General features: G+C 37.3%; 1 protein-coding gene across 3 annotated transcripts in view; it reads right to left on the reverse strand.

Annotated features, from left to right (window-relative positions):
* The window catches only part of PLA2G4A (phospholipase A2 group IVA), a 164,511-nt gene that overhangs the window by 124,919 nt on the left and 17,082 nt on the right, over positions 1-22,510 (reverse strand). For all 3 annotated transcript variants that reach the window (XM_060643668.3, XM_060643670.3, XM_060643669.3), the window contains exon 2: positions 7,935-8,037. In XM_060643668.3, the coding sequence (XP_060499651.1) occupies positions 7,935-7,967 (33 nt within the window). In that variant the 5' untranslated portion in view covers positions 7,968-8,037. The remainder of the gene's footprint in view (positions 1-7,934; positions 8,038-22,510) is intronic.

Genomic DNA, 22,510 nt, shown 5'->3' on the forward strand with positions numbered 1-22,510 from the left:
ATACCTAAAATGAATCAGTCACCCGAATCTTTAGCACCTGAATTTTAATTGAGATATAGATTCTGGTCCAATGGGTAATTAAGTAGCTACAGTACCACACACACACAAAATTTTTTTAACATCGGCTTTTTTCCTACTTCAATACCCCTGAAGAAACGCACACTGGTCTTGGAGTAATGATGGCTGAGCTAAGGCCCATGAGGTAGAGAGGTACACCTTCATTCTCCTGGAGGGGCTCTTTATTTTTTTTATCTTTTTAAAAGTTTATTTATTTTGAGAGAGAGAGAGAGAGTGTGTGAGCAGAGAAGTGACAGAGAGAGGGGGAAAGAAAGGATCCCAAGCAGGCTCCACACTGTCAGTGCAGAGTCCAACGCAGGGCTCGAGCTCACAAACTATGAGATCATGACCTGAGCTGAAACAGAGTGGGACGCTTAACTGACTGAGCCACCCAGGTGCCCCTCCTTCTCCTGGAGAGGCTCTTTAGAACACATGAAGCACCATCTGCTTGAAAACTTGAAAAAGTTTTCCCCATTCTTAAAGATGTTTTGGGTGGCAGAAATACTTATTTGGTTTAGAATTACTGATCTAGGTAATATGTCGTGTTCATTCAAATCTAAGGTGTCTTTGCGTGGATGATCTTCAGATGTGTACACGAAGTCTAGTAGATCCAAACATTTGAAAATGTAGATATATTTACAGATGCCATTTGGGGTAATTTTATTTTTAGGGACTTTAGTTTATTATCTTTATTTTAAGGGACTTCTTAAAAACCTTCTCTTGGTCTTACTGTGTCTTTGTCATTAAGCAGTAAAAGATTCATAACTAAACAATATAAACATAAGTCAAAAGGGTATTTACAATAAATTGCCTTATATTTTCTCAGTTTTTCCTGCCTTGGTTTCCTCATCTGTAAAATGGCAATTATTTCACCAATGACATGGGATTTGTCAAGGGTCCCCCGAAACAAATCCAGACTCCAACATTAGAATTTCACATAGAGCAATATCGAATGTCAAGTTGGAGGGATAATTTAGCCATCTGCAAAACTCTGTCAAAATCAGACTTTCTCTCTCTTCTGGGGATTATGCAGAAGCACTACCAATTTCAAGTAATGGGGAACTCCACTTGTGATAATGGCAGATTAAACAATCCGGATTACCACTTCCCACGGAAAATAACTGAAAACTGGATAAGGTTTTACGAAGTGGGTAAAGGTTTTCCTAAAAGTAACTGTGACTGACGTTGGGGTATTCAGATTAAACATTATTTCTGGGTGTGTGTGTGTGTGTTAGGGTGTTTCCAAATTACATTATCATTTGAATCAGTGGACTCAGAAAAGTAGATTGCTTTCTCCCAGGGTGGGTTGGCATCATCCAATCTGTTGGGGGCCTGAACAAAACAAAAAGAGGAATATGCCTCTTTTCTCCGAGTTTCACTGCTTGAGCTGAAACCCCTCATTTCATCTTCTCCTGACCTTAGACTGCTATTTATACCATTAGCCCCCTGAGTTCTCCAGCCTCCAGAACTGGACCGAATTAAACCCCCATCTTTCCTGGGTCTCCAGTTTGCAGATGGCAGAATGGGTGACTTTACGGCCTCCATAACCACATGACACAATTCCTCAAAATAAATCTCCATATCTAGATCTATCTGCTATGGTCTGAATATTTGTGTCCCCCAAAATTCATTTGTTGAAATCTTAACCCCTCAAAGATTAGGAGATGGGAGCTTTGGGAGGTACAAGGAACTCTCATGAATGGATTAGCGTCTTTATGAAAGAGAATCTAGACAGATTCCTTGCCTCTTCTACCTTATGAGGACGGAGTGGCTACAAACCAGGAAGAGGGTCCTCACCAAATGCAGCCATGCTGGCTCCTCGATCTTGGACTTTGCAGCCTCCAGAACTCTGAGCAATAAATTTCTTTTGTTTACAAGCTAAATCCAGACTCTATGTCCTATCGATTCTGTTTCTCTGGAGAACACTGACTAATACAGTAACAAAGAACTAACAATATAGAAAGGCCTTAACTACCAGGAGGGAGATCAAAAGTCAAAGAGCACAGCAAACCAGAGAGGTAAGCATGGTTTTGCCACAGGGGCATTTGCTGATCCAGAGAGGAGGAGGCTGAGACTAAGCAGGGCACCGACGAAGGATGAGTACCCTAGTAAACCACCCCCTGTTTTAAGTTGAAACTGCCATAGACTGCACCATAAGGAATGACTGGTATCAGGGAAAGATTAGAAGCTTATCGCTACCCATCCTTTTTTCACTTTTCTAGAACTTGGTAGTGCTCACATACACAAAATATGCTATTTGCCATAAAAACTATTAGTTTTGCCCAGTGCTAGGCTTTTACAATAGGAATTTCGCCACCTTTATATTTTTGATTTCTCGGTAGCAGTATCTTACCTTCTGAGGTCCCTTGGCTGGAAATGCCTGTCTTTACTGTGTCTAGAGAATACTTTGTACACATATCAACTTACTATTTATAAAAGCCCTGTGAGGCAGACACAGCAGGTACCATTCATACTGTTTTCCACACGAAGCGGCTAAAACTCAGTTGAGGTGCTCATGAGCATGTAACTAAAGACAGGAACCAGCAGTAGAATACTAGTTCTTTGACAACTTACCCAGCCCCCCCCACAATGTTACCATAATAATCGAGAATAATAGCTTTCCACTTTCTTGGTAAAATTTCCAGTCATCCCACAATAATGTTTTTCAAAGCTCCTGCATTTAGCAGGCAGTCAGTCATGCTAGCATACCCATGTGGTTGACTGTCTCTCATGGGAAGACAACCTTAGGTTCTGTGGAAGTGGCACAGTGGCCCCCCATTGCTAATAGGTGGTGGGAAGAACTGTGGATTCTTTTTCATTCCAGGAAGTGACTCATTTTCAGAGTAAAAAGCTGGAAATTTTTATAAATCTTTTATACTTGATCTATTCTTGTAAAATTGGTCTCCTTGGTCCAAAAGAATTTTAATAAATCCTGGAGACACAAACATCCTTCAGGTTGGAAAGAATCTCACAATTGTAAACATATGGAAACTGAATTCTGCCATAGGTTTATCACTCCATTTTCTACCAAATTCTTAAAAGCCAGCACTATGGGAAGCAAGAGAACTTGCTGGCTGTCAATTGCTGCGTCAGCCCACGGGATTCTCCAACATGTCACTGCATCACAGGGGTGGTGAAAATAAGGCCAATCTTCTGTGCCTTGAGGCAGCCAACACTGTGTTAGCCTGTCTGACACCACTCATTACAAGTTAGCTGACTTAATTTTCCCCATCTTTCCTTTTTACTAAAATTGTTCTGTGTTGAGTATACCCCCTTACATATTTTGAAAAGTATCTCGAAAACTAGAGCAGGGAATTTCGTCACTGAAACAATTTACACAGACACACACACATACACACGCAGTCTTTTTCATACATACACAGAAAGAACAAGAAGAAAGAACAAAATTATAAAGCACTTGGGATCCTCTTCCTGTAAAAGGGATATAGGTTGGAATAGTAATTAAGTGTCCCACTCTGAAGCTGGGAAAGGTCATGAAAACTGCGATACAGGTATGTGGTTTGCATGCTTCATCATATGAAATGCCACATAGGTAATGACTATGGCCTAAGTATTTAGCTACTGTTAAAATGAGAGAAAGGATGACAGCAATGAGTTTTAAAATATCTAGATGCAGTTTCATTTTTAAATATACTCTGCCATGTTAAAAGAAGAAACTAGGGGTGCCTGCATGGCTCAGTTTGGTTAATAATCTGACTTCAGCTCAGGTCATGGTTTCACAGATCTTGAGTTCGAGCCCCGCATCAAGTTCTGAGCTGACAGGGCAGAGCCTGCTTTGGATTCTCTGTCTCCCACTCTCTCTGCCCCTGCCCACCCCACTCTCTCTCTCTCCCTCCCTCTCTCTCAAAAAATAAATAAACATTTAAAAAAAGAAGAAGAAACTAAATGGCCAGTTCACAGGTCATCTGATAAGAGACAGGTGAGGACTGTAAGACGCTCAGTAATAAAGCCTGGTCAGATTAGGTAGAAGAGTGAAGGTCATTTGAAATAACAATGTTCTCTGAAATGTAGTACACTCCAACCATACTGAACTTCTTTCATTTCCTTAAATGAACTTTCTCATCGCCACACTACCTCATATTTGCTTTTTCCAATCCAGAAAAGTAATTTTCTCCCTCTTCACTTAACTTCTACTAAACTTTCAGGTCTATGTCACTCCCTCTAGGAATTTCAGAAGGATTCCAATTATTAGTTATTCCCAGGGTTATTAGTTTTATTAGTTTTTTATTTATTTTTTTAGTTATTGTCATTGTCTCTTATCAGAGCCCTTTCTATTTTTTTTTTAATTTTTTTTTTAACATTTATTTATTTTTGAGACAGAGAGAGATAGAGCATGAACAGGGGAGGGGCAGAGAGAGAGGGAGACACAGAATCTGAAACAGGCTCCAGGCTCTGTGCTGTCAGCACAGAGCCCGACGCGGGGCTCGAACCCACGGACCGCAAGATCATGACCTGAGCTGAAGTCAGCCGCTTAACCGACTGAGCCACCCAGGCGCCCCTCAGAGCCCTTTCTAAATAATATGGTTAGCGTGTAAATAAATGTTTGGCGTAAGCTCAGTTCAGGGACTGAATGTTTGATTCACTTTTGCATCCCCAGTGCCTACTGACAACTGACAGGGAGTGGTACACAATGGGCATTCAATAAATAATGATAAGTGCTCAGAAAAAAAAAAAACTGCGATAGATTTAGAGGTAGAATGAATTGAAAATCCAAATGTTAGGATTCTTAATTATTGTTGGTTTTTGTCTCAAGCTCAGGGTTATAGACTTTAACCTTATCTTCCTTCTTCGTTTTCAGTCTCTAGTGCCAAATTTCATGTTCAAGTTGAAGAGTGAACACTTTGGTTAAATTCTCTGAAAGTGATAGAAATTACCCACCACTCTTGAAATGGTAAGATGAGAAACATTAATCTGTGCATAAGATATAAAAACTCAATTAGTATGAAAAATAACAAAAGGAACCTACCTTCATTGTTGAAATGCATCTATAGAAAATCAGAATTGGGAAAGTAGGAGACTGTTTCAGAAAACAAAGATCATCTCATTTTATGATTTTATTTTATTTTCATGAGTCTTTGAATCAATCATCTCATTTTAAACACTGATTGTATGCCTTTTACAAATACCACACTTTAAATATAAGGAAAAATATAAATTGCAAGTAAAAAAGATGCACACACTAATCAAAGAAACCAGAGGGTTCAAATTAATAAAAGACAAAGTAAAATTTAGAACAAGTTATTATTAGAGATAAAAAAGGACCTAATGATAAAACATCAATTAGACAGACATATATACATTCATAAGTTATATGAACTAATAACATATCTTCATAATTCATAAAGCAAAAGTTTTAAAATGGAATATACTGTTGTATATGGAACATTGAAAAAGAAATTCAGTAAGTTCACTGGATCTACAAAAATTGATTCCATTTTGATATAAATGCAACAACTACTTGGAAGATACTCTTTACCCACAGGGGATACATTCCAAGCAACCCCACATCCCCATCCCACCCCCCACCTCCCACTCCAGCCATGGATGCCTGAAACCATGGATAGTACAAACTCTCTATATACTGTTTTTTTTCTTAAACATATGTCTGTATGATAAAGTTTGTTTGTAGATTAGATGCAGTAAGAGATTAACAATAACCAATAATAAAATGGAACAAAATAACAATAAACCGTAATAAAAGTTATGTGAATGTGCTCTCTCTCTCAAAATGTCTTGTATTGTACTCACCCTCCCGTGATCTTGTGAGATGATAAAATGCCTACGTGATGAGATGAAGTGAGGTGAATGACACAGGCTTTGTGACACAGTGTTAGGCTATTACTGACCTTTTGACAATATATCCAGAGGATCATCTATTTCTGTATAAAAGCTGACCACAGGTCACTGAAACCGCAGGCAAGTGGGGATACTATAAAAGGTTGTTTACTGAAAAATACAATACACTCCAGAGAGACTTAAAGATAATCTAAATAACATTCATCTGGATTAGATTCATGGGTTATTAATGGGTTGGAAGACTCAACAATGTTATCATGTCATCCCTCCCTTCATTGGTCTATAGAATCATTACAGTGCCATTAAAAATTCCAGCAGGTGTGTGTGTGTGTGTGTGTGTGTGTGTGTGTGTGTGTGTAAACTGACAAACTGATTGCAAAATTTATGAGGAAATGCAGAAGACTGATAATAGCCACGGCAATCTTAAAGAAGAAAAGTTGGAGGATTTACACTATCATCCAGAAGATACATTTCAAAGCTACAGAAATTCAGATGGACATATAACTGGTATTATATAACAAAGACTAATAGACCAATAGAACAGAATAGAAATCAAGCCACACACATACACCTGCTTGATTTACAGTAGAGGCACTGCTACCATTCAGTGAGGGGATGACGGTTATCAGGAGACCAGATAGTCTGTAGTATATTCAGATATGAAAATTGAAATGTGAAAGTGTGGAAATTGAAATGTGAAGTGTGAAAGTGTGGAATTCTGCTGCTCACAACAACGTGAATGAATCTCGCAGATATAACGTTGAATGCAGGTATCTATATGAAGGTCAAAAACAGGCAAAACTTATCTGTGGTAATAGAAGTCAAACATTGGTTACCTTTGTGGGGTTTAGTGACTGGAAAGGACATGAACAACTCTTCTGGGTTACCTCTAATGCTGTGTATTTTTATCTGGATGATGGTGGAATATATAGGTTATATATTCATGAGTGAATATACAGGTTAATATCCATCAAGCTGAACAGTTAAGATTTATGCACTTTATTTATGTCACCCCTCAATTGAAAAAAAAAAAGACTCCAACAGGAAGAACAGCTTGCAAAGAAAACCAAGAAGGAAACTATTGCAAGAAAATAGGAAACAGAACCAGGGAAATCGGAAACAGAACCACAGAAAATTGAGAAGAGTTTTAGAAAAAGTATGACCAGTACAGGTGGGGGAGTACTGAAGAGTCCATTGAATTCAGAGCCAAAAGAGGCCCTCGATGGATTTTTTTTTTTTTTTTTTGTGAAGTGGGAAAGCTGAGTCCAGTTTTTAATGATTCAGGTTGTGAATGGAGGAGAAGAAAGCACTAGAAAACAACTGTAATATGTTAATCACGGCTACCCAGGCAGGGAAAGAGAGAGAGGATGGTAGCTAGAGAAGGATGTAGAGTAAGAGAACAGTGCTTCATTTTAAGTAATAATAAGGCTGTGGATTATTCCTTAAAATCCATAAAAACTATTTTTAGTCCATATAAACCTAACCTAACTGGATCTCAAGTGCTGAATTCAGCAAAACAATTGCTCCTTTGTTTCTCTGATCAGAAGAGAAGGTGAATACTTCCAACTGAGTTTGGAAAATACATACTAAAATTTGAAATGACTCAACTCTTTCCTGATAATTAACCACTCATACAAGAGTTGGTTTAACTATACCTACCTAAGGGAAAGTATAGAATGCATTACCCTGGCACAGCATACCAAAATGTAGCCTTCAATTCAATAATTCTTTTTTCTTCTCTCCACCAATTCATGTGAAGGGTTGAACTTACACAGACTGATAGTTGCTAAGTGGTAACTACATTTTTTTATTGTTCCATGAAAGTTCTGTACTGTTACACATGTTTTGGTATTTTTTTCCCCCTCCAAGTACCTCTTACAGTGAAAAAAAATGAGTTACTTTTATTATGTGTTATAGGAGTTTGTAGTTTATATGAGTTTCATGAAAAGTCCAGGAGTTGCCATAGAGCTTTACTTTATTAGCCAACAGAAGCAATACTCGTGCACAGAAATATATCTGCCTCCCTCCCAGAAAGGATTTATAAACAGTAAATGACTTACTATAATGTGCTGATAAGGATCTATAAATGACATTTTGGTTTCAATTACAGAAAATCTCTTCACACTTCAAAGGTCTTCTCTGGTACTCTAGCTTCTTTAAAACCTACAAAAATAAATAATCATTATTGTTAAGCTTCCTCTTGGATGCAATTCTAAGATTTATATGATGATGAATATGAACTTTAGGAAGTAAAAGTCCACCCAAGGGGACCAGATAGAGTTCCCATTTGTTATATGACTGAGCATACACACACAACTTAGGGAAAGGATAAACATATTTTGATAGTACTGTTTAATTTCCATATTTATTTGTTCAAATGTATCCTGTCAGTAATTATTAGGAAAGTCCAGAATTTTTTTTTTTGCATTTGCCAAGTATTTTATGAGAAATTCATTGAACTTACGAAAAATTAAAATAATTTTTGTAGTGTTTATAACTAAAAAGCCACATCCCATTGTTTGTTTTCTCAATTGGGCCAGTGTTACACAAAATCATGCTAAGGAAGGAACATTTTTTACCTTAGCTATTTGTTAAGAGCTTTAAAAACATTCATGTTGGGGTGCCTGGGTGGCTCAGTTGGTTAAGCCTCCAAGTCTTGATTTCAGCTCAGGTCACAATTTCCTGGTTTGTGAGTTCAAGTCCCACGTCAGGCTCTGTGCTGACAGTGCAGACCCTGCTTGGGATTCTATCTCCCTCTCTTTCTGCCCCTCCCTCATGCACATGTGCATTCTCTCTCTCTCTCTCAAAAATAAACATTAAAAAATTATAAATATATATTTATATATTTTAAATATATAACACATATGTTATTAATATATATTATATATGTATATGTATATATTAATGTATAATATGTAACATGTTATTCATATATAATATTAATATATATTTATACATATATAACATATATATTAAATATATAACATATATATTTCACCTTGAATTTCAACTTCAGTGCTGACATTTTTAAAAAAAGTATTCATTCTAAAATACCAGTTTAATTTGGAAGCAGTTGAATAAAAAATATTTCAGTGAAAAAATGCTTTCTATACTTTGCTTTCTTCTCCTACAATTACTCCATATTATTTAAAATCAAATAAACTATTCAATGAACATCTGTTCTTCCATCATAGATTTTTTTTCCCTTGAGACTATAAAACAATATATATTTATATTTTAGCATTCTATATGTCACATCTAATTTGGAACAGCTTTTCAAGTACCTTTGTTATTTATGATTAATATGTACATTCTAAAATATGTTTTAATTTCAGAATAAAATTTAAAAATTTTAAAGTGTTTCTTTTCTTTTTAAACATCACATTTTAAAAATTATAAAAAATAGCTCATGCTCAATTTTATGAACATGAACTATGGAAACAAATAAAGAATAAAGTGTAATCACGATTTTATTTTGATGTGTATCCTTCCAGACTATCTGATGCATAATCATATATTTAGAGTACAAAGGAAAAGAAAGGATTTTAATTTTTTATACAGATGGGATCTCATCAAGTGCCCTTGAGTTCTAAAACTCACTTCCTTCATCATTTCTTAAGCAAAAAGAATAGCACTTATTTATTCATTCATTTATTTATTTTTAAAGGCTTTATTTTTTCAGGGTAGTTTTAAAGTCATAACATAATTGAAATGAAGGTACAGAAATTTCCCCATAAACTCCCTGTCCCCACACATACACAGTCTCTCCCAATACCAATATCTCCTACCACAGTGGGACGATGGTTACAACTGATAATCCTACACTGACACATCATCATCACCCAGAGACCACATCATGACCTGAGCCAAAGTTGGAAGCTTAACCGATTGAGCCACCCAAGTGTCCCTGATCTTATAATACATTTTCCTGATAAAAATGTAGCCAGCATTTTAAACCAAGATGAAGGCAAACCATCATTCTGATTTTATAAACTACTATAAACTTAATCTTGTATTAGCTTATTTTAAACTAAATACAATTTTTTATAATATTACCCAATCACTAATTGCCTTAGCTGTCTGTTATTTTGGTTGGATCTACTTGCCTTGTCAGTAACTTTCAGATCTTTACTACAGTATCATCTTCCCTGTAAAGCTTTCCCTGACTATATTATTTACTTATTTTTGAGACAGAGAGGGTACGAGCGAGGGGCAGAGAGAGACAGAGACAGACAGAGAGACAGAGAGACAGAGAGACAGAGAGAGAAGCAGGGCTCACCCAAAGCAGGGCTCATGAACTGTGAGATCATGACCTGAGCCTGAGTCAGATACTTAACTGACTGAGCCACCCAGGTACCCCCTGACCATATTATTTTAAGTGGTGGAAACCTTTCTTTTTTTGCCATCTAACATGGATTATCTAGTTTTTTGTCTATTTCCCCTCTCACTTAATTAGGATACAAACTCCATGGAGGCAGATCTTTTATGTATTTTATTTTGTAATACTCCCAGCCCCTATGTAGGTACATATGGCCAATTAATATATATTTGTTGAATGAACAAATGGATGGATATATTTATATAAGAGAAACAACTTTTAAGACCAGTTATACAAAAACACTGTAGCCAAGTAAAAGTTCATTTTTTTAAATCCACAAATTGCATATTCCTCATCTCTGTCTATATCTTCTGCATCATTTCACTCTCTTAATCTATACTAGGATAAGTTTCTCTTTTCCTGCTTATTATTTCCCCTAATTATCCTCACATTACAAACATCATACAAACATAATTATTTATTTACCACCATACTGTACTGTGCCTCTGATTAGGCTCTAAGTATTCTTACAACTACATTTCATGTTAAAGGAACAACAGCATAAGAAGATACAGGCAACACTCTACTAGGATGACCTGATATTTATATTTGAATTTGTTATATAGGAAATATGTACATGTATCAGATGGTACAATCCTAACTAGCCCTTCCCACGGTCAGGATTTTCTGAGCTATTTCTAGGACACCTTATTTAAAATGATCATCAATGACTTAATGGCTACTGCTTTCATGCCAATTAAACTCAAGATAGCCTACATCAGGTCCCAAGTCAGAATACAGCTCATACTCTAGAGCTGCTGGTGGAACATATTCTTATGGATAGAGCATGGAAATTGCCTGCACTTTTCTTAGTCTAACAATCTATGTTTCCCTTATATCATTACCCCTTAGAAGTGAAGCAATTTCTTAATGGCAATTCTTTTTTCAAGCACATTGATCAGCCACCTGAAGCTCCAAGAGCATGAAGTCTTTATGCTGCTGCAGTAGTCCTAATCCCTGAGAGATACACCTTCCCCCTCCAGAAGCTGCAAAGTCCATGCAGTTGTACGGTAATGCCAGGGGACTACTATCAGGGATTCAATGCCCAAGGGAAAATCCTATTATTCTCTTCATTGAAGCAGCATAATTTGGTAAAAACACCACTGGATGTGGGATTAGAAAGACCCTGATTCAAACTCCAGTTTCACATTTTAAGACCTGGTGTATTCTGCCACAACTGGGAATAGTACTACCTTCAATGGCGTAGTGAGGATGAATTAATTATAGTGAAAGGTGCCTGTCCCATAGTAAATAAATTCTCAATGCATGCAAACTTTCTTTTTTTAAATTTAAGTTTTTATTTTAATTCCAGTGACTTAACATACAATGTTATGTTAGTTTCAGGTGTATTATATAGTGATTCAACAATTCCATACATCACCCAAGGCTCACGACATGTGCACTCCTTAATCCCCATAACCTATTTAACTTAACCCTCTGCCTCCTTCCCTTCTTGTAACCATCAGCTTGTTCTCTGTAATTAGGATTCTGTTTCTTGGATTGTCTCTCTTTTTTTTCCCTTTGCTCATCTGTTGTGTTTCTTAAATTCCACATATGAGTGAAATCATATGGTATTTGTCTTTTCTCTGACTTATTTCACTTAGCATTATACTCTCTAGTTCCATCCATTTCATTGTAAATGACAAGATTTCATAGTTTTTATGGCTGAATAATATTCCATTGTGTAGATGGACACTTGGGCTGTTTCCATATCTTGGCTATTATAAATAATGCTGCAATAAACACAGGGCTGCATGCCTCCCTCTAGTGTTTCTGTATTCCTTGGGTAAATATCTAGTAGTGCCATTGCTGTATCCTAAAGTAGTTCTATTTTTAACTTTTTGACGAACTTCTGTACTGTTTTCCACAGTGGCTGCACCAGTCTGCATTCCCACCAACAGTGTAAGAGGGTTGCTTTTTCTCCACATTTTCACCAACAGCTATTGTTTCTTGTGTTGTTGATTTAAGCCATTCTGACTAGTGTGAGGTGATAAATCATTGTAGTTTTGATTTACATTTCCCTGATAGTAAGTGATGATGAACATCTTTTCATGTGTCCATTGGCTATCTGTAGGTCTTCTTTGGGGAAGTATCTGTTCATGGCTTCTGTCCATTTTGTAACTGCATTATTTGTCTTTTGGGTGTTGAGTTTTCTAAGTTCTTTATTTATTTTGGATACTAATCCTTTATCAGATGTCATCTGCAAATACTTTCTCCCATTCTGTAGGTTGCCTTTTAGCTTTGTTAATTGTTTCCTTTGCTGTGCAGAACCTTTTTGTTTTGGTGTAGTCCCAATAGTTTATTTTTGCTTTTGTTTCCCTTGTCTTAGGAGACCTATCTAGAAAAAAGTTGCTGTGGCTGATGTCAAAGATATTACTGCCTTTGTTCTCTTTTAGGATTTTTATGGTTTCAGGTCTCATATTTAGGTCTTTAATACATTTTGAATTTATTTTTGTGTATGGTGTAAGAAAGTTGTCCGGGGCCACCTGGGTGGCCTGACTCTTGGCTTTGGCTCAGGTCATGATCTCACGGTTTTGTGAGTTTGAGCCCCATATTGGGCTCTGTGCTGAAAGTGTGGAGCCTGCTTGGGATTCATTCTCATTCTCTCTCTCTGTCTCTGTCTCTCTCCCTTTCTCTCTCTTCCCCCACCCCCACTCATGCTGTCTCTCTCTCAAAAATAAACTTTAAAAAAAATTAAAAAAAAAAGAGAAAGTAGTCCAGTTTTCCCAACATCATTAGTTGAAGAGACCATCTTTTTCCCATTGGATATTCTTTCCTACCTTGTCAAAGATAAGCTGACCACACAACTGTGGGTTTATTTCTAGGTTTTCCATTCTGTTATATTGATCTATGTGTCTATTTTTGTGCCAGTATTGTACTGTTCATCACTACAGCTTGTGACATAACTTGAAGTCTGGAATTATGATGCCTTCAACTGTGTTTTTTTTTTCTTCCCCCCCCCCCCCCCACCCCAAGGTTGCTTTGGCTAGCCAGGGTCTTTTGTGGTTCCATACAAATTTTAGAATGTTTGTTCTAGTTCTGTGAAAAATGCTGTTGGTATTTTGATAGGGGTAACATTAAATCTGTAGATTGCTTTGGGTAGGACAGACATTTTAACAATATTTGTTCTTCCTATCCAGCAGCATGGAATATCTTTCCACTTCTTTCTTTTGTTTTCCATTTCATTCATCAATATTTTAATAGCTTTCAGAGTACAGATTATTTCACCTTTTGGGTTAGGTTTGTTCCTAGGTATCTTATTATTTTTGGTGCAGTTGTAAACAGGATTGTTGTCTTAACTTCTCTTTCTTCTGCTTCATTATTGGTGTATAGACATACAACAGATTACTGCACGTTGATTTTCTATACTGCAGCTTTACTGAATTCATTTATCAGTTCTAGCAGATTTTTGGTGGAGTCTTTTGTTTCTACATATAGTATCATGTCATCTGCAAATAGTGAAAGTTTTACTTCTTCGTTACCAATTTCTATGCCTTATTTATTTGTTGTCTGACTGTTCAGGTTAGGTCTTTCAGTACTGTGTTGAATAGAAATGGTGAGTGGACATCCTTGTCTTCTTTCTGACATGAGAGGAAAAGGTCTGTTTTTCCCCATCAAGAATGACGTTCACTGTGGGTTTTTCTATATGGCCTTTATGTTGAGGTATATTCCCTCTAAACCCACTTGTTGAGGGTTCTTATCATGAATGGATGTTATACTTTGTCAAATGCTTTTTCTGCATCTATTGAAGTGATCATATGGTTCTTATCCTTTCTCTTACTGATGTGATATATCATGTTGATTGATTTTCAAATGTTGAATCACCCTTATAACCCAGGAATAAATGCCACTTGATCACGGTAAATGATTTTTTGTCAATGTATTCAATTTGCTGGTATTTCATTGAGGATTTTCAATCAGGTATATTAGCTTACAGTTCTTTTTTAGTGATTTTTTATCTGGTTTTGGTATCAGGATAATGCTGGCTTCATAGAATGAATTTGGAAGTTTTCCTTTCTTTTCTATATTTTGGCATAGTTTGAGAAAAACAGGTATTAATTCTTCTTTAAATGTTTGATAAAATGATAAAATCCTGGACTTTTGTTTGTTGGGAGTTTGTTACTGATTCAATTTCTTTACTGGTTATCAGTCTGTTCAAATTTTCTATTTCTCCCTAGTTCAGTTTTGTTAATTTATATGTTTCCAGGAATTTATCCATTGCTCTAAGTTGTCCGATTTGTTGGCATGCTTTTTCATAATAGTCTCTTATGATTGTTTGTTTCTATGGGTATTTTTCCTTTCTCATTTGTGATTTTTTTTTCCTTTCTCATTTGTGATTTTATTTATTTGAATTCCCTCTTTTTCTTGATAAGTATGGCTAGAGGTTTATCAATTTTATTAATTTTTTCCAAAGAACCAGTTCCTGGTTTCATTGATCTGTTCTATTGCTTTTTAAATTTCTATATCATTTATTTCTGCTCTAATCTTTATTATTTCCTTCCCTCTGCTGGTTTTAGATTTTGCTTATTGTCCTTCTTCCAGCTTCTTTGGGTGCAAGGTTATATTGAGATTTTTCTTGCTTCTTGATATAGGCCTGTATTGCTATAAACTTCCCTCTTAGAACCACTTTTGCTGTATCCCAAAGGTTTTGGACCATTGTGTTTTCTCTTTCATTTGCTTCCATGTACTTTTTAATTCTTATTTCCTGGCTCATTTACTGTTTAGTAGCATGTTATTTAACCTCCATGTATTGTGGTCTTTCCAGATTTTTTCTTTTGGTTGGCTTCTAGTTTCATAGCGTTGTGGTCATAAAACACACATGGTATGGCTTTGATCTTTTTGAATTTGTTGAGGCTGGTTTTGTGGGATAATATGAGATCTATTCTGGAGAATGCTCCATGTGCACTTGAAAAGAATGTGTATTCTGCTGTTTGGGGATGGAATGGTCTAAATATATCTGTTAAGTCCATCTAGTTCAGTATACCATTCAAAGCCATTGTTTCTAGTTGATTTTCTGCTTAGATGATCTATACATTGATATTAGGAGGGTGTTAAAGTCCCCTACTATTGTTGTATTATTATTGATTAGTTCCTTTATGTGTAACTTTTATGTATTTGGTTACTCCTATGATAGGTGCATAAATATTTATAATTTTTACATCTTATTGGATTGTCCCCTTTAATATTATATAGTATCCTTCTTTGTCTCTTGTTACAGTCTCTGTTTTAGAGTCTATTTCGTTGGGATGCCTGGGCGGCTCAGTCAGTTAGGTGTCTGATGTCAGCTCGGGTCATGATCTTATGGTCCATGAGTTCGAGTCCTGCGTCTGGCTCTGTGCTGACAGCTCAGAGCCCATAGCCTGCTTCGGATTCTGTGTCTCCCTCTCTGCCCCTCTCTTGCTCACACTCTGTCTCTCTCAAAAATAAACATTAAAAAAAAAGTTTGAAGTCTTTTTTGTCTGATGTAAGTATTGCCATTCCAGCTCTCTTTTGACATCCATTTGCATGATAGGTGTTTCTCCATCCCCTCACTTTCCATCTGCAGGTGTCTTTAGGTCTAAAATGGATTTCTTGTAGGCAGCATATAGATAGGTGTTGTTTTTTTACCCATTCTGTCACCTTATGTTTTTGGATTGGTATGTTTAGTCTATTTACATTAAAAGTAATTGTTGATAAATATGTATTGCCATTTTATTATTTGTTTTGTGATTGTTTCCGAAGATTTTTTTGGATTCCTTCTTATCTTTCTGTCTTTTATGTTTTGTTGATTTTCTTTTTTTAATTTTTTTTTTTAACATTTATTTATTTTTGAGACAGAGAGAGACAGAGCATGAACGGGGGAGGAGCAGAGAGAGAGGGAGACACAGAATTGGAAGCAGGCTCCAGGCTCTGAGCCATCAGCCCAGAGCCCAACGCGGGGCTCGAACTCGCGGACCGCGAGATTGTGACCTGAGCCGAAGTCGGACGCTCAACCGACTGAGCCACCCAGGCGCCCCATGTTTTGTTGATTTTCTTTAGTGATATATCTGGAGTTAACGTTCTCTTTATTCATCGCATGTTTAGTAGTTTTTAATTTTTGGTTACTGTTAGTTTTGTATATATCCTCTTCTTCATACAGCAGTCTAAATTAAGTTGATGGTTGTTCCAGTTTGAACTCATTCTTATCGTCTCTCCTCCCCATGTTTTAGGTATATTTTATTTTATTTTATCACCTTTTTTGAGTTTCTTGACTTTTTACAGAAATATTCATTTTTACTGCTTTTGTGTTGTAAGTTTCCTTTTTAAGATCAAGATTACACAGACTAATGACTATACATTTACTTTGAAAGATGTACTGTTTCCTGGCATTATTGTTGGAAAATCAACATGTTGATGGGTTCATCATTCAACAAATACCTACAATATGCCTATAATACACTTAGTACTATGCAAAGCACTAGGAAGCAAATGGCGAGCCAGACCATTTGTGTATTATGAAACTGTAGCCCTATACACTTTTTACTTGGTATTATCCATAGTGGAACCTTGAAATATTAACAGGACCATGGTAGTCATTCTCACCAAAATTTTCATGTTAAAAAAATACTAATTACAGTAACATAGCAGAAGAGCATCTGCTGCTCCACAGCTTTTCAATTCACAAACAGTAGCTTCACACAAGAGATCATCTACCTGGTCTGTGCTAGACACTGGGAATGCAATGGTGAATAAAGCATAGCTTCTGCCCTTAATTAACATAAGGTAACCTAGTGGTGGCAATAACTGCAGCCTAGCTGGGTACTTCATACTCACAGGTTGCTAAAAGCATCAACACTCTCTATGAATAACGTCTAGAGTTGGAAAGTAATCTTGAAACTTATTCCTCTATAAAAATATTCTTAGGGGTGCCCAGGTGGCTCCTGGTTGGGCTTCCGACTTTGGCTCAGGTCATGATCTCACGGTTTGTGGGTTTGAGACCTGCATTGGGCTCTCTACTGTCAGCACAGAGCCTGCTTTGGATCCTCTGTCCCCTCCCCCCTCTCTGCCCCTCCCCGCTCGATCTCTCTCTCTCTCTCTCTCTCTCTCAAAATAAATAAATAAACTTTAAAATTAGTTTCAGTGATTTCCTATTCTTTCATTCTAAAGTTTCAAACTGTTCAATGTCGTGGGGTATCTGGGTGGCTCAATGGGTTGAACGTCTGACGTTGGCTCAGGTTGTGATCTCACGGTTGTGGGTTTGAGTCCCAAGTCGGGCTCTGTGCTCACAGCTCAGAGTATGGAGCTGTTTCAAATTCTGCATCTCCCTCTCTCTCTTGCCCCACCCCTGCTCATGCTCTGTCTCTCTCAAAAATAAACATTAAAAATTTAAAAAAAAAGAAATCTTTCAATTTCATACCTACTGTGTGGCTTTCATACCTATTTATGGCAAACCATAGTAGGAAAACCTTTTTATGTCACAATACCCAAATGTATGTACACACATATATAAATAAAATATGGAAGCAAATTTGACAGTTTTACAAAGACCAGTATATCCTAATTTTAATTCTATGTCATGTGCTTAAATCTGGTAGCTGCCCACTGAATTGATTTCATGACCCACTAATGGAAGTTTGAAATTAATGGTCCAATGACTTCAAGATGATTTCTATCAAATTCCTCTGTCTTATCCCACAACCCTCCCTTTTTCTTTCTATGCTATAGCCATACTGTTTGCTTTCCTTTCTTCAATGGTGTCATACTCTTGTCCACTCAGGGCTGTAACCTACCACACTTCCCTCCACCCATTTATTTGACAAATATTTAAGGCATAAGCCCTATGTGTCAAGCACTATTCCAGGGTCTGGAGAGGTGAAAGTGAATGAGCTAGATATATTACATTCCCTTTTCTCATTTCTAGAGGCAGTCAGAAAACAAATAATCCAAGAAATAAATGAAGCGATGAGAATTAGAGGTGTATAAAATGATGGAAATGAGCAAAAAGCAGAACTAGAAAATAATCTGAAGTCTGATCTCTGGAAGACAGCTAGCTTTGGAGGGAGGGGAGGGAGTGGGCTTAGAATATAGCGTTCCAGTTTGAGGAACTGAGAGATGAGTAACTGGTTAATGGTGAGGTTGGAAACAGAGGGGAGTCCAAGTCACCCGTTCTTCAGGACTCAGCTTAACTGTCACTTAACTGTCACTTCTCCATAGAGAAGCCTTCTATGACCTTCAGGGTATGTCTGGTCTGCTACTACTGACTCCATTTGCATCTGTACTTCTCCTTCAGGACTTTCGCTCAACTTACATAATGCCTGCCTTTCCTGAGAAAACTAAGGGGTGCATAAAGTCAGGGACTGCATTTATCTTGTTCATAGAGTTATCCCTAATGCCTAGACCAGTGCCGAAAATATAGTAGGTTCAGGATAAAAATATTTATTGGATGGATGGATGAATAATACACACTGTCAGTTTTATATATGAAGGAGATTCACAGAAATAGTACCTGCACCCTCTTTTGATATCCTTCTCTTTCATTCATATTTTTAACGTCAAGGGATGTTAAATATCAATCTTGATTTTTTTTTTTTTACAAAAAAGCAGAACTGCTATTTCAGAACAGATGAGAGTAGTACTCAAAATGTTGAGAGGAAATGTGTGCTGGCACCCAAAGTTTGGTGTCAGCAACTTTATTTCCTCTTGTCATTCCTAGCAACTCCATTCATAATCACTGCGCTCCTCACCTAACTATTCGCCACCACTGTTACTACTGTATCCTGTGGCAAGACCTGGATAGAGGCTCTCCCAATGTTAAAGCTAAAGGCAGAAAATATGCTTATGATAGCTAACTATCCACGTTTATTAGGTTAGAAATTAAGAGGTAAACAGATAATAAACAAGCAAAACTCATGGCATTTAATCCTAGAGCAACATTCCTTTGCTTTTTAAATCCATTCAGGGCTAGTTTTCTCCTACCTTGGTGAAACCTCGGTCAGCCTCAGAATGTTTCTGTGAAAACATATATAGTTTAGAAATGAAAATTTTAGGACCATGTATTCAATCAAATTAGGCTTGATTTAGAATTGAAGTTTTTCTCCTCCCCAAACTAGAGCCTATAAGGAAAGGTAAGGTCATAGACTTCTCTCCCTCCCTGTCTAGAGTCTAATTGTTCTAACTCGTGAACTCTGGTTTTTAACCCCTCGTGGCTGGAGAAGGCTGGCAAAAATACAAAAGCAAAAAAAAAGCTCTTACTTCACTCTACTATCCTAAGCAGGCTTTGTGATCTCTGGGCCTGGTACATATTAAAGCTGATTCTTTCTTTTCGTAAATAGATGCCTTGGGGAATTCTTCTGAGATACTCAACTTTTGAGATCTCTTCCTTGTATTCCCTGGCATGTAGCAATGCATCTCTATTCTAGCTGAAGGCTTGCACTTTCTTCGAAGCCCCCATGCACCCTGTGGTTTACATCCACAGGTCTTCTGAGGTTCTTTCATTCTAGCAGGCAACCCCCTTGTATAGGACTTAAAATCCTTTCCCATGGTTCTTTAGTCCACAGAGAATACTTATAACTACTTCCTTTCTTTTCTTCAACAGACTGAGAATGCAATTCCTTCCCAAAGAAACTCTCCATTCTGCTACCTGTGTCCCTCTATGTTTTTCAAGCCTGACGAGACACCAGCCAATGTAGGAGACCATATTAGACTCTCTGATAAACTTCCCAAGTAGTCTCTTTAAAGTCCCCTCTCTTTTTTTATTGTTTTTTATTTTTTTAATATGTATTTATTTTTGAGAGAGAGACAGAGCATGAGAAGGGGAAGGACAAAGAGAGAGGGAGACCCTGAAGAGGCTCCAGGTTCCGAGCTATCAGCACAGAGCCTGAGGCGGGGCTCGAACGCTTGTACCTTGATATCATGGCCTGAGCCAAAGTCGGACACTTAACTGACTGAGCCACTCAGGTGCCCCAAAAGTCCCTCCTGTTGACTTCGGGTTAGGAGATATATTCCTTCCAGATCTCTCACCAAAGGAAGAAGGATTCTACTCCAAGCAATTCTCTCCAAAACAAACAACAACACAAAACTCTGATCTCAAAGTCCTCCCTACATATCTACTATTCTAAGCTTTCATACGGGTGAAGTATGTATGGTGTTTTAGAGTTAAACACTACTCTTGCTCACCTGATTTTCTCAAAATGTCAAAGGGTAGGCTGTAGCACAACCTATTTTAGTATTTTATATCTTAGGTCTTAGGTCTTAAAGTCTTGACCAAAGATTCCACTTCAAAGTTCAATATGGAGGTGTGCCAACTGCCAAAATGGCAGAATGAGGAACTTGGGAAATTCTCGTTCCAGAAAGCACTGATAAAAATGGTCAGAGTTATCATAAACAACAACTCTGGAAACTAACCAAAGGACACAGAACACATGAAAGGCACTTATTTTTAAAACTCTACTAAATCTCTAGCCAATAGTATTGTAATAGCATAATACGGTGACAGATGGTGGCTACACTTGTGGTGAGCACAGTATAACATATAGAGAAGTTGAATCACTATGTTACAACCTTCCTGAAATGAATGCAGTGTTGTGTATCTATTAAATCTCAATAAGAGCCCTGGAGGTCTATGACATTTTATAGCAAGAAGCTGTTCCTACCGTCCTCCAGTTCCACAGCATAGAAGTTCTAGTTGGGAAGATAGGACAGCCCTGAGGATTTATAGCTCTGTTGCCTTTCTGTTTGAAGAAGAGAGGAGATAACTGGTATTTGGAACAAAGTATAGAAAATCCCATGTCCAGGTGAATTGTAAAAAACAATAAAGATACAGTAGCAAACAATGTAGGAAGTTTACTGGTTGGGGTGACCAACAAAAGAGCAGACCGTTCAGAAATTTAATAGCAAGATTGAGAGGAGGAGATCAGCAAAGAGCACCTTGCTCTGACCCACTTACTCCTAGTCTGGAAGGCTGTGTATATATGCAAGGCTGTACCTCCTAAGAAGAAAGCTGAGAGGACTTAGCCAAATACTCACTAAAAGGGAGGCCTTGCAAATCCAGAAAGTAAAAACCAGGGAGAACTTGTAACTTCCCTGTATTTGAAAGTATTCCCTGGGCCACATGCAGATTAAACAGCAAAAGGTAGACTTACTTGTTCAAGATGTCTAAGCAAAACTTTAGCTATCAGTGCCTGACAGTTAAACTATGCTGACCCAGGGGCAACGGTTAGGAAACCAGGCTTAAAAACAAAAACAAGAATGAAAAATAAAAACTGAGCTGACACATCAGAGTATCAGAGTCTGAACACTGTAGGGGAAGACTCCACTGAACCAGCTCAAGAAGTCACTAAAACAAACAGCAGCAGTAACCTTCCCAGAGGAAAGATGAGAATTTAAAGTTGCTGCAATATATAATCTAAAATGTTCAGTTTTCAACAATAAAAACAAAAGAAACGGACAAAGCCAGGAAAATGTGAGCCAGACACAGGAAAGAGAAGCAATCAATAATAACTATCTCTGAGGAACTTCAGATTATGAACTTAACCAACAAATATTTTACAGCATCTGTTATACACATGTTCACCGAACTAAAGGAACTCAGAAAGAATAAATGAAAGTATGACACGGTAACATGGCAATAAAGAGATACAGACATTCAAAAAAATAGCCAAATGGGAATTCTGGAGTTAACACATAGCTGAAATGAAAAATTCACTAAAAAGGACAAACAGCAGATTTGAGCTTTCAGAAAAATCAATGGATTTAAAGATGGATGAATAGGATGCCTGGGTGGCTCAGTCAGGTAAGCGTCTGACTGACACTTGACCTGAGCTGACTTGACTTGATGCTGACTTGAGTGTCAGCTCAACTCTTGATCTCATGGCTTGTGGGATCGAGCCCCACATCAGGCCAGCACAGAGCCTGGTTGGGATTCTCTCTCTCTCCCGTTCTCTCTCTGCCCCTCCCCTGCTCACGCTCTCTAAATAAATAAACTTAAATATATACATATGCATGAATAGAAACTATGCAATCTGAAGAACAGAAGAAAAATAAAAAGAATGGAGAAAAATGAACAAAACCTTAGAGACTTGGGGGGGACAACAAGTATATAAGCATACATGTAAATGGAATCTCAGTGGACAAGAGAGAAAAAAAGGAAAGAAAAAATATTTGAAGAAATAATGGCTGAAAATTTCCCACATTTTATTAAAACCATGTCAAAAAGCTCAACCAATTTTAAGTGGGATAAGGACAGAGAAATGAACACTTATGTGACTATGACACGTCATTGTCAATCTACTGAAAATCCAA

Source organism: Panthera onca, chromosome F1, assembly GCF_046562875.1.
Source record: "Panthera onca isolate mPanOnc1 chromosome F1, mPanOnc1 haplotype 2, whole genome shotgun sequence".
Lineage (NCBI taxonomy): Eukaryota > Metazoa > Chordata > Mammalia > Carnivora > Felidae > Panthera > Panthera onca.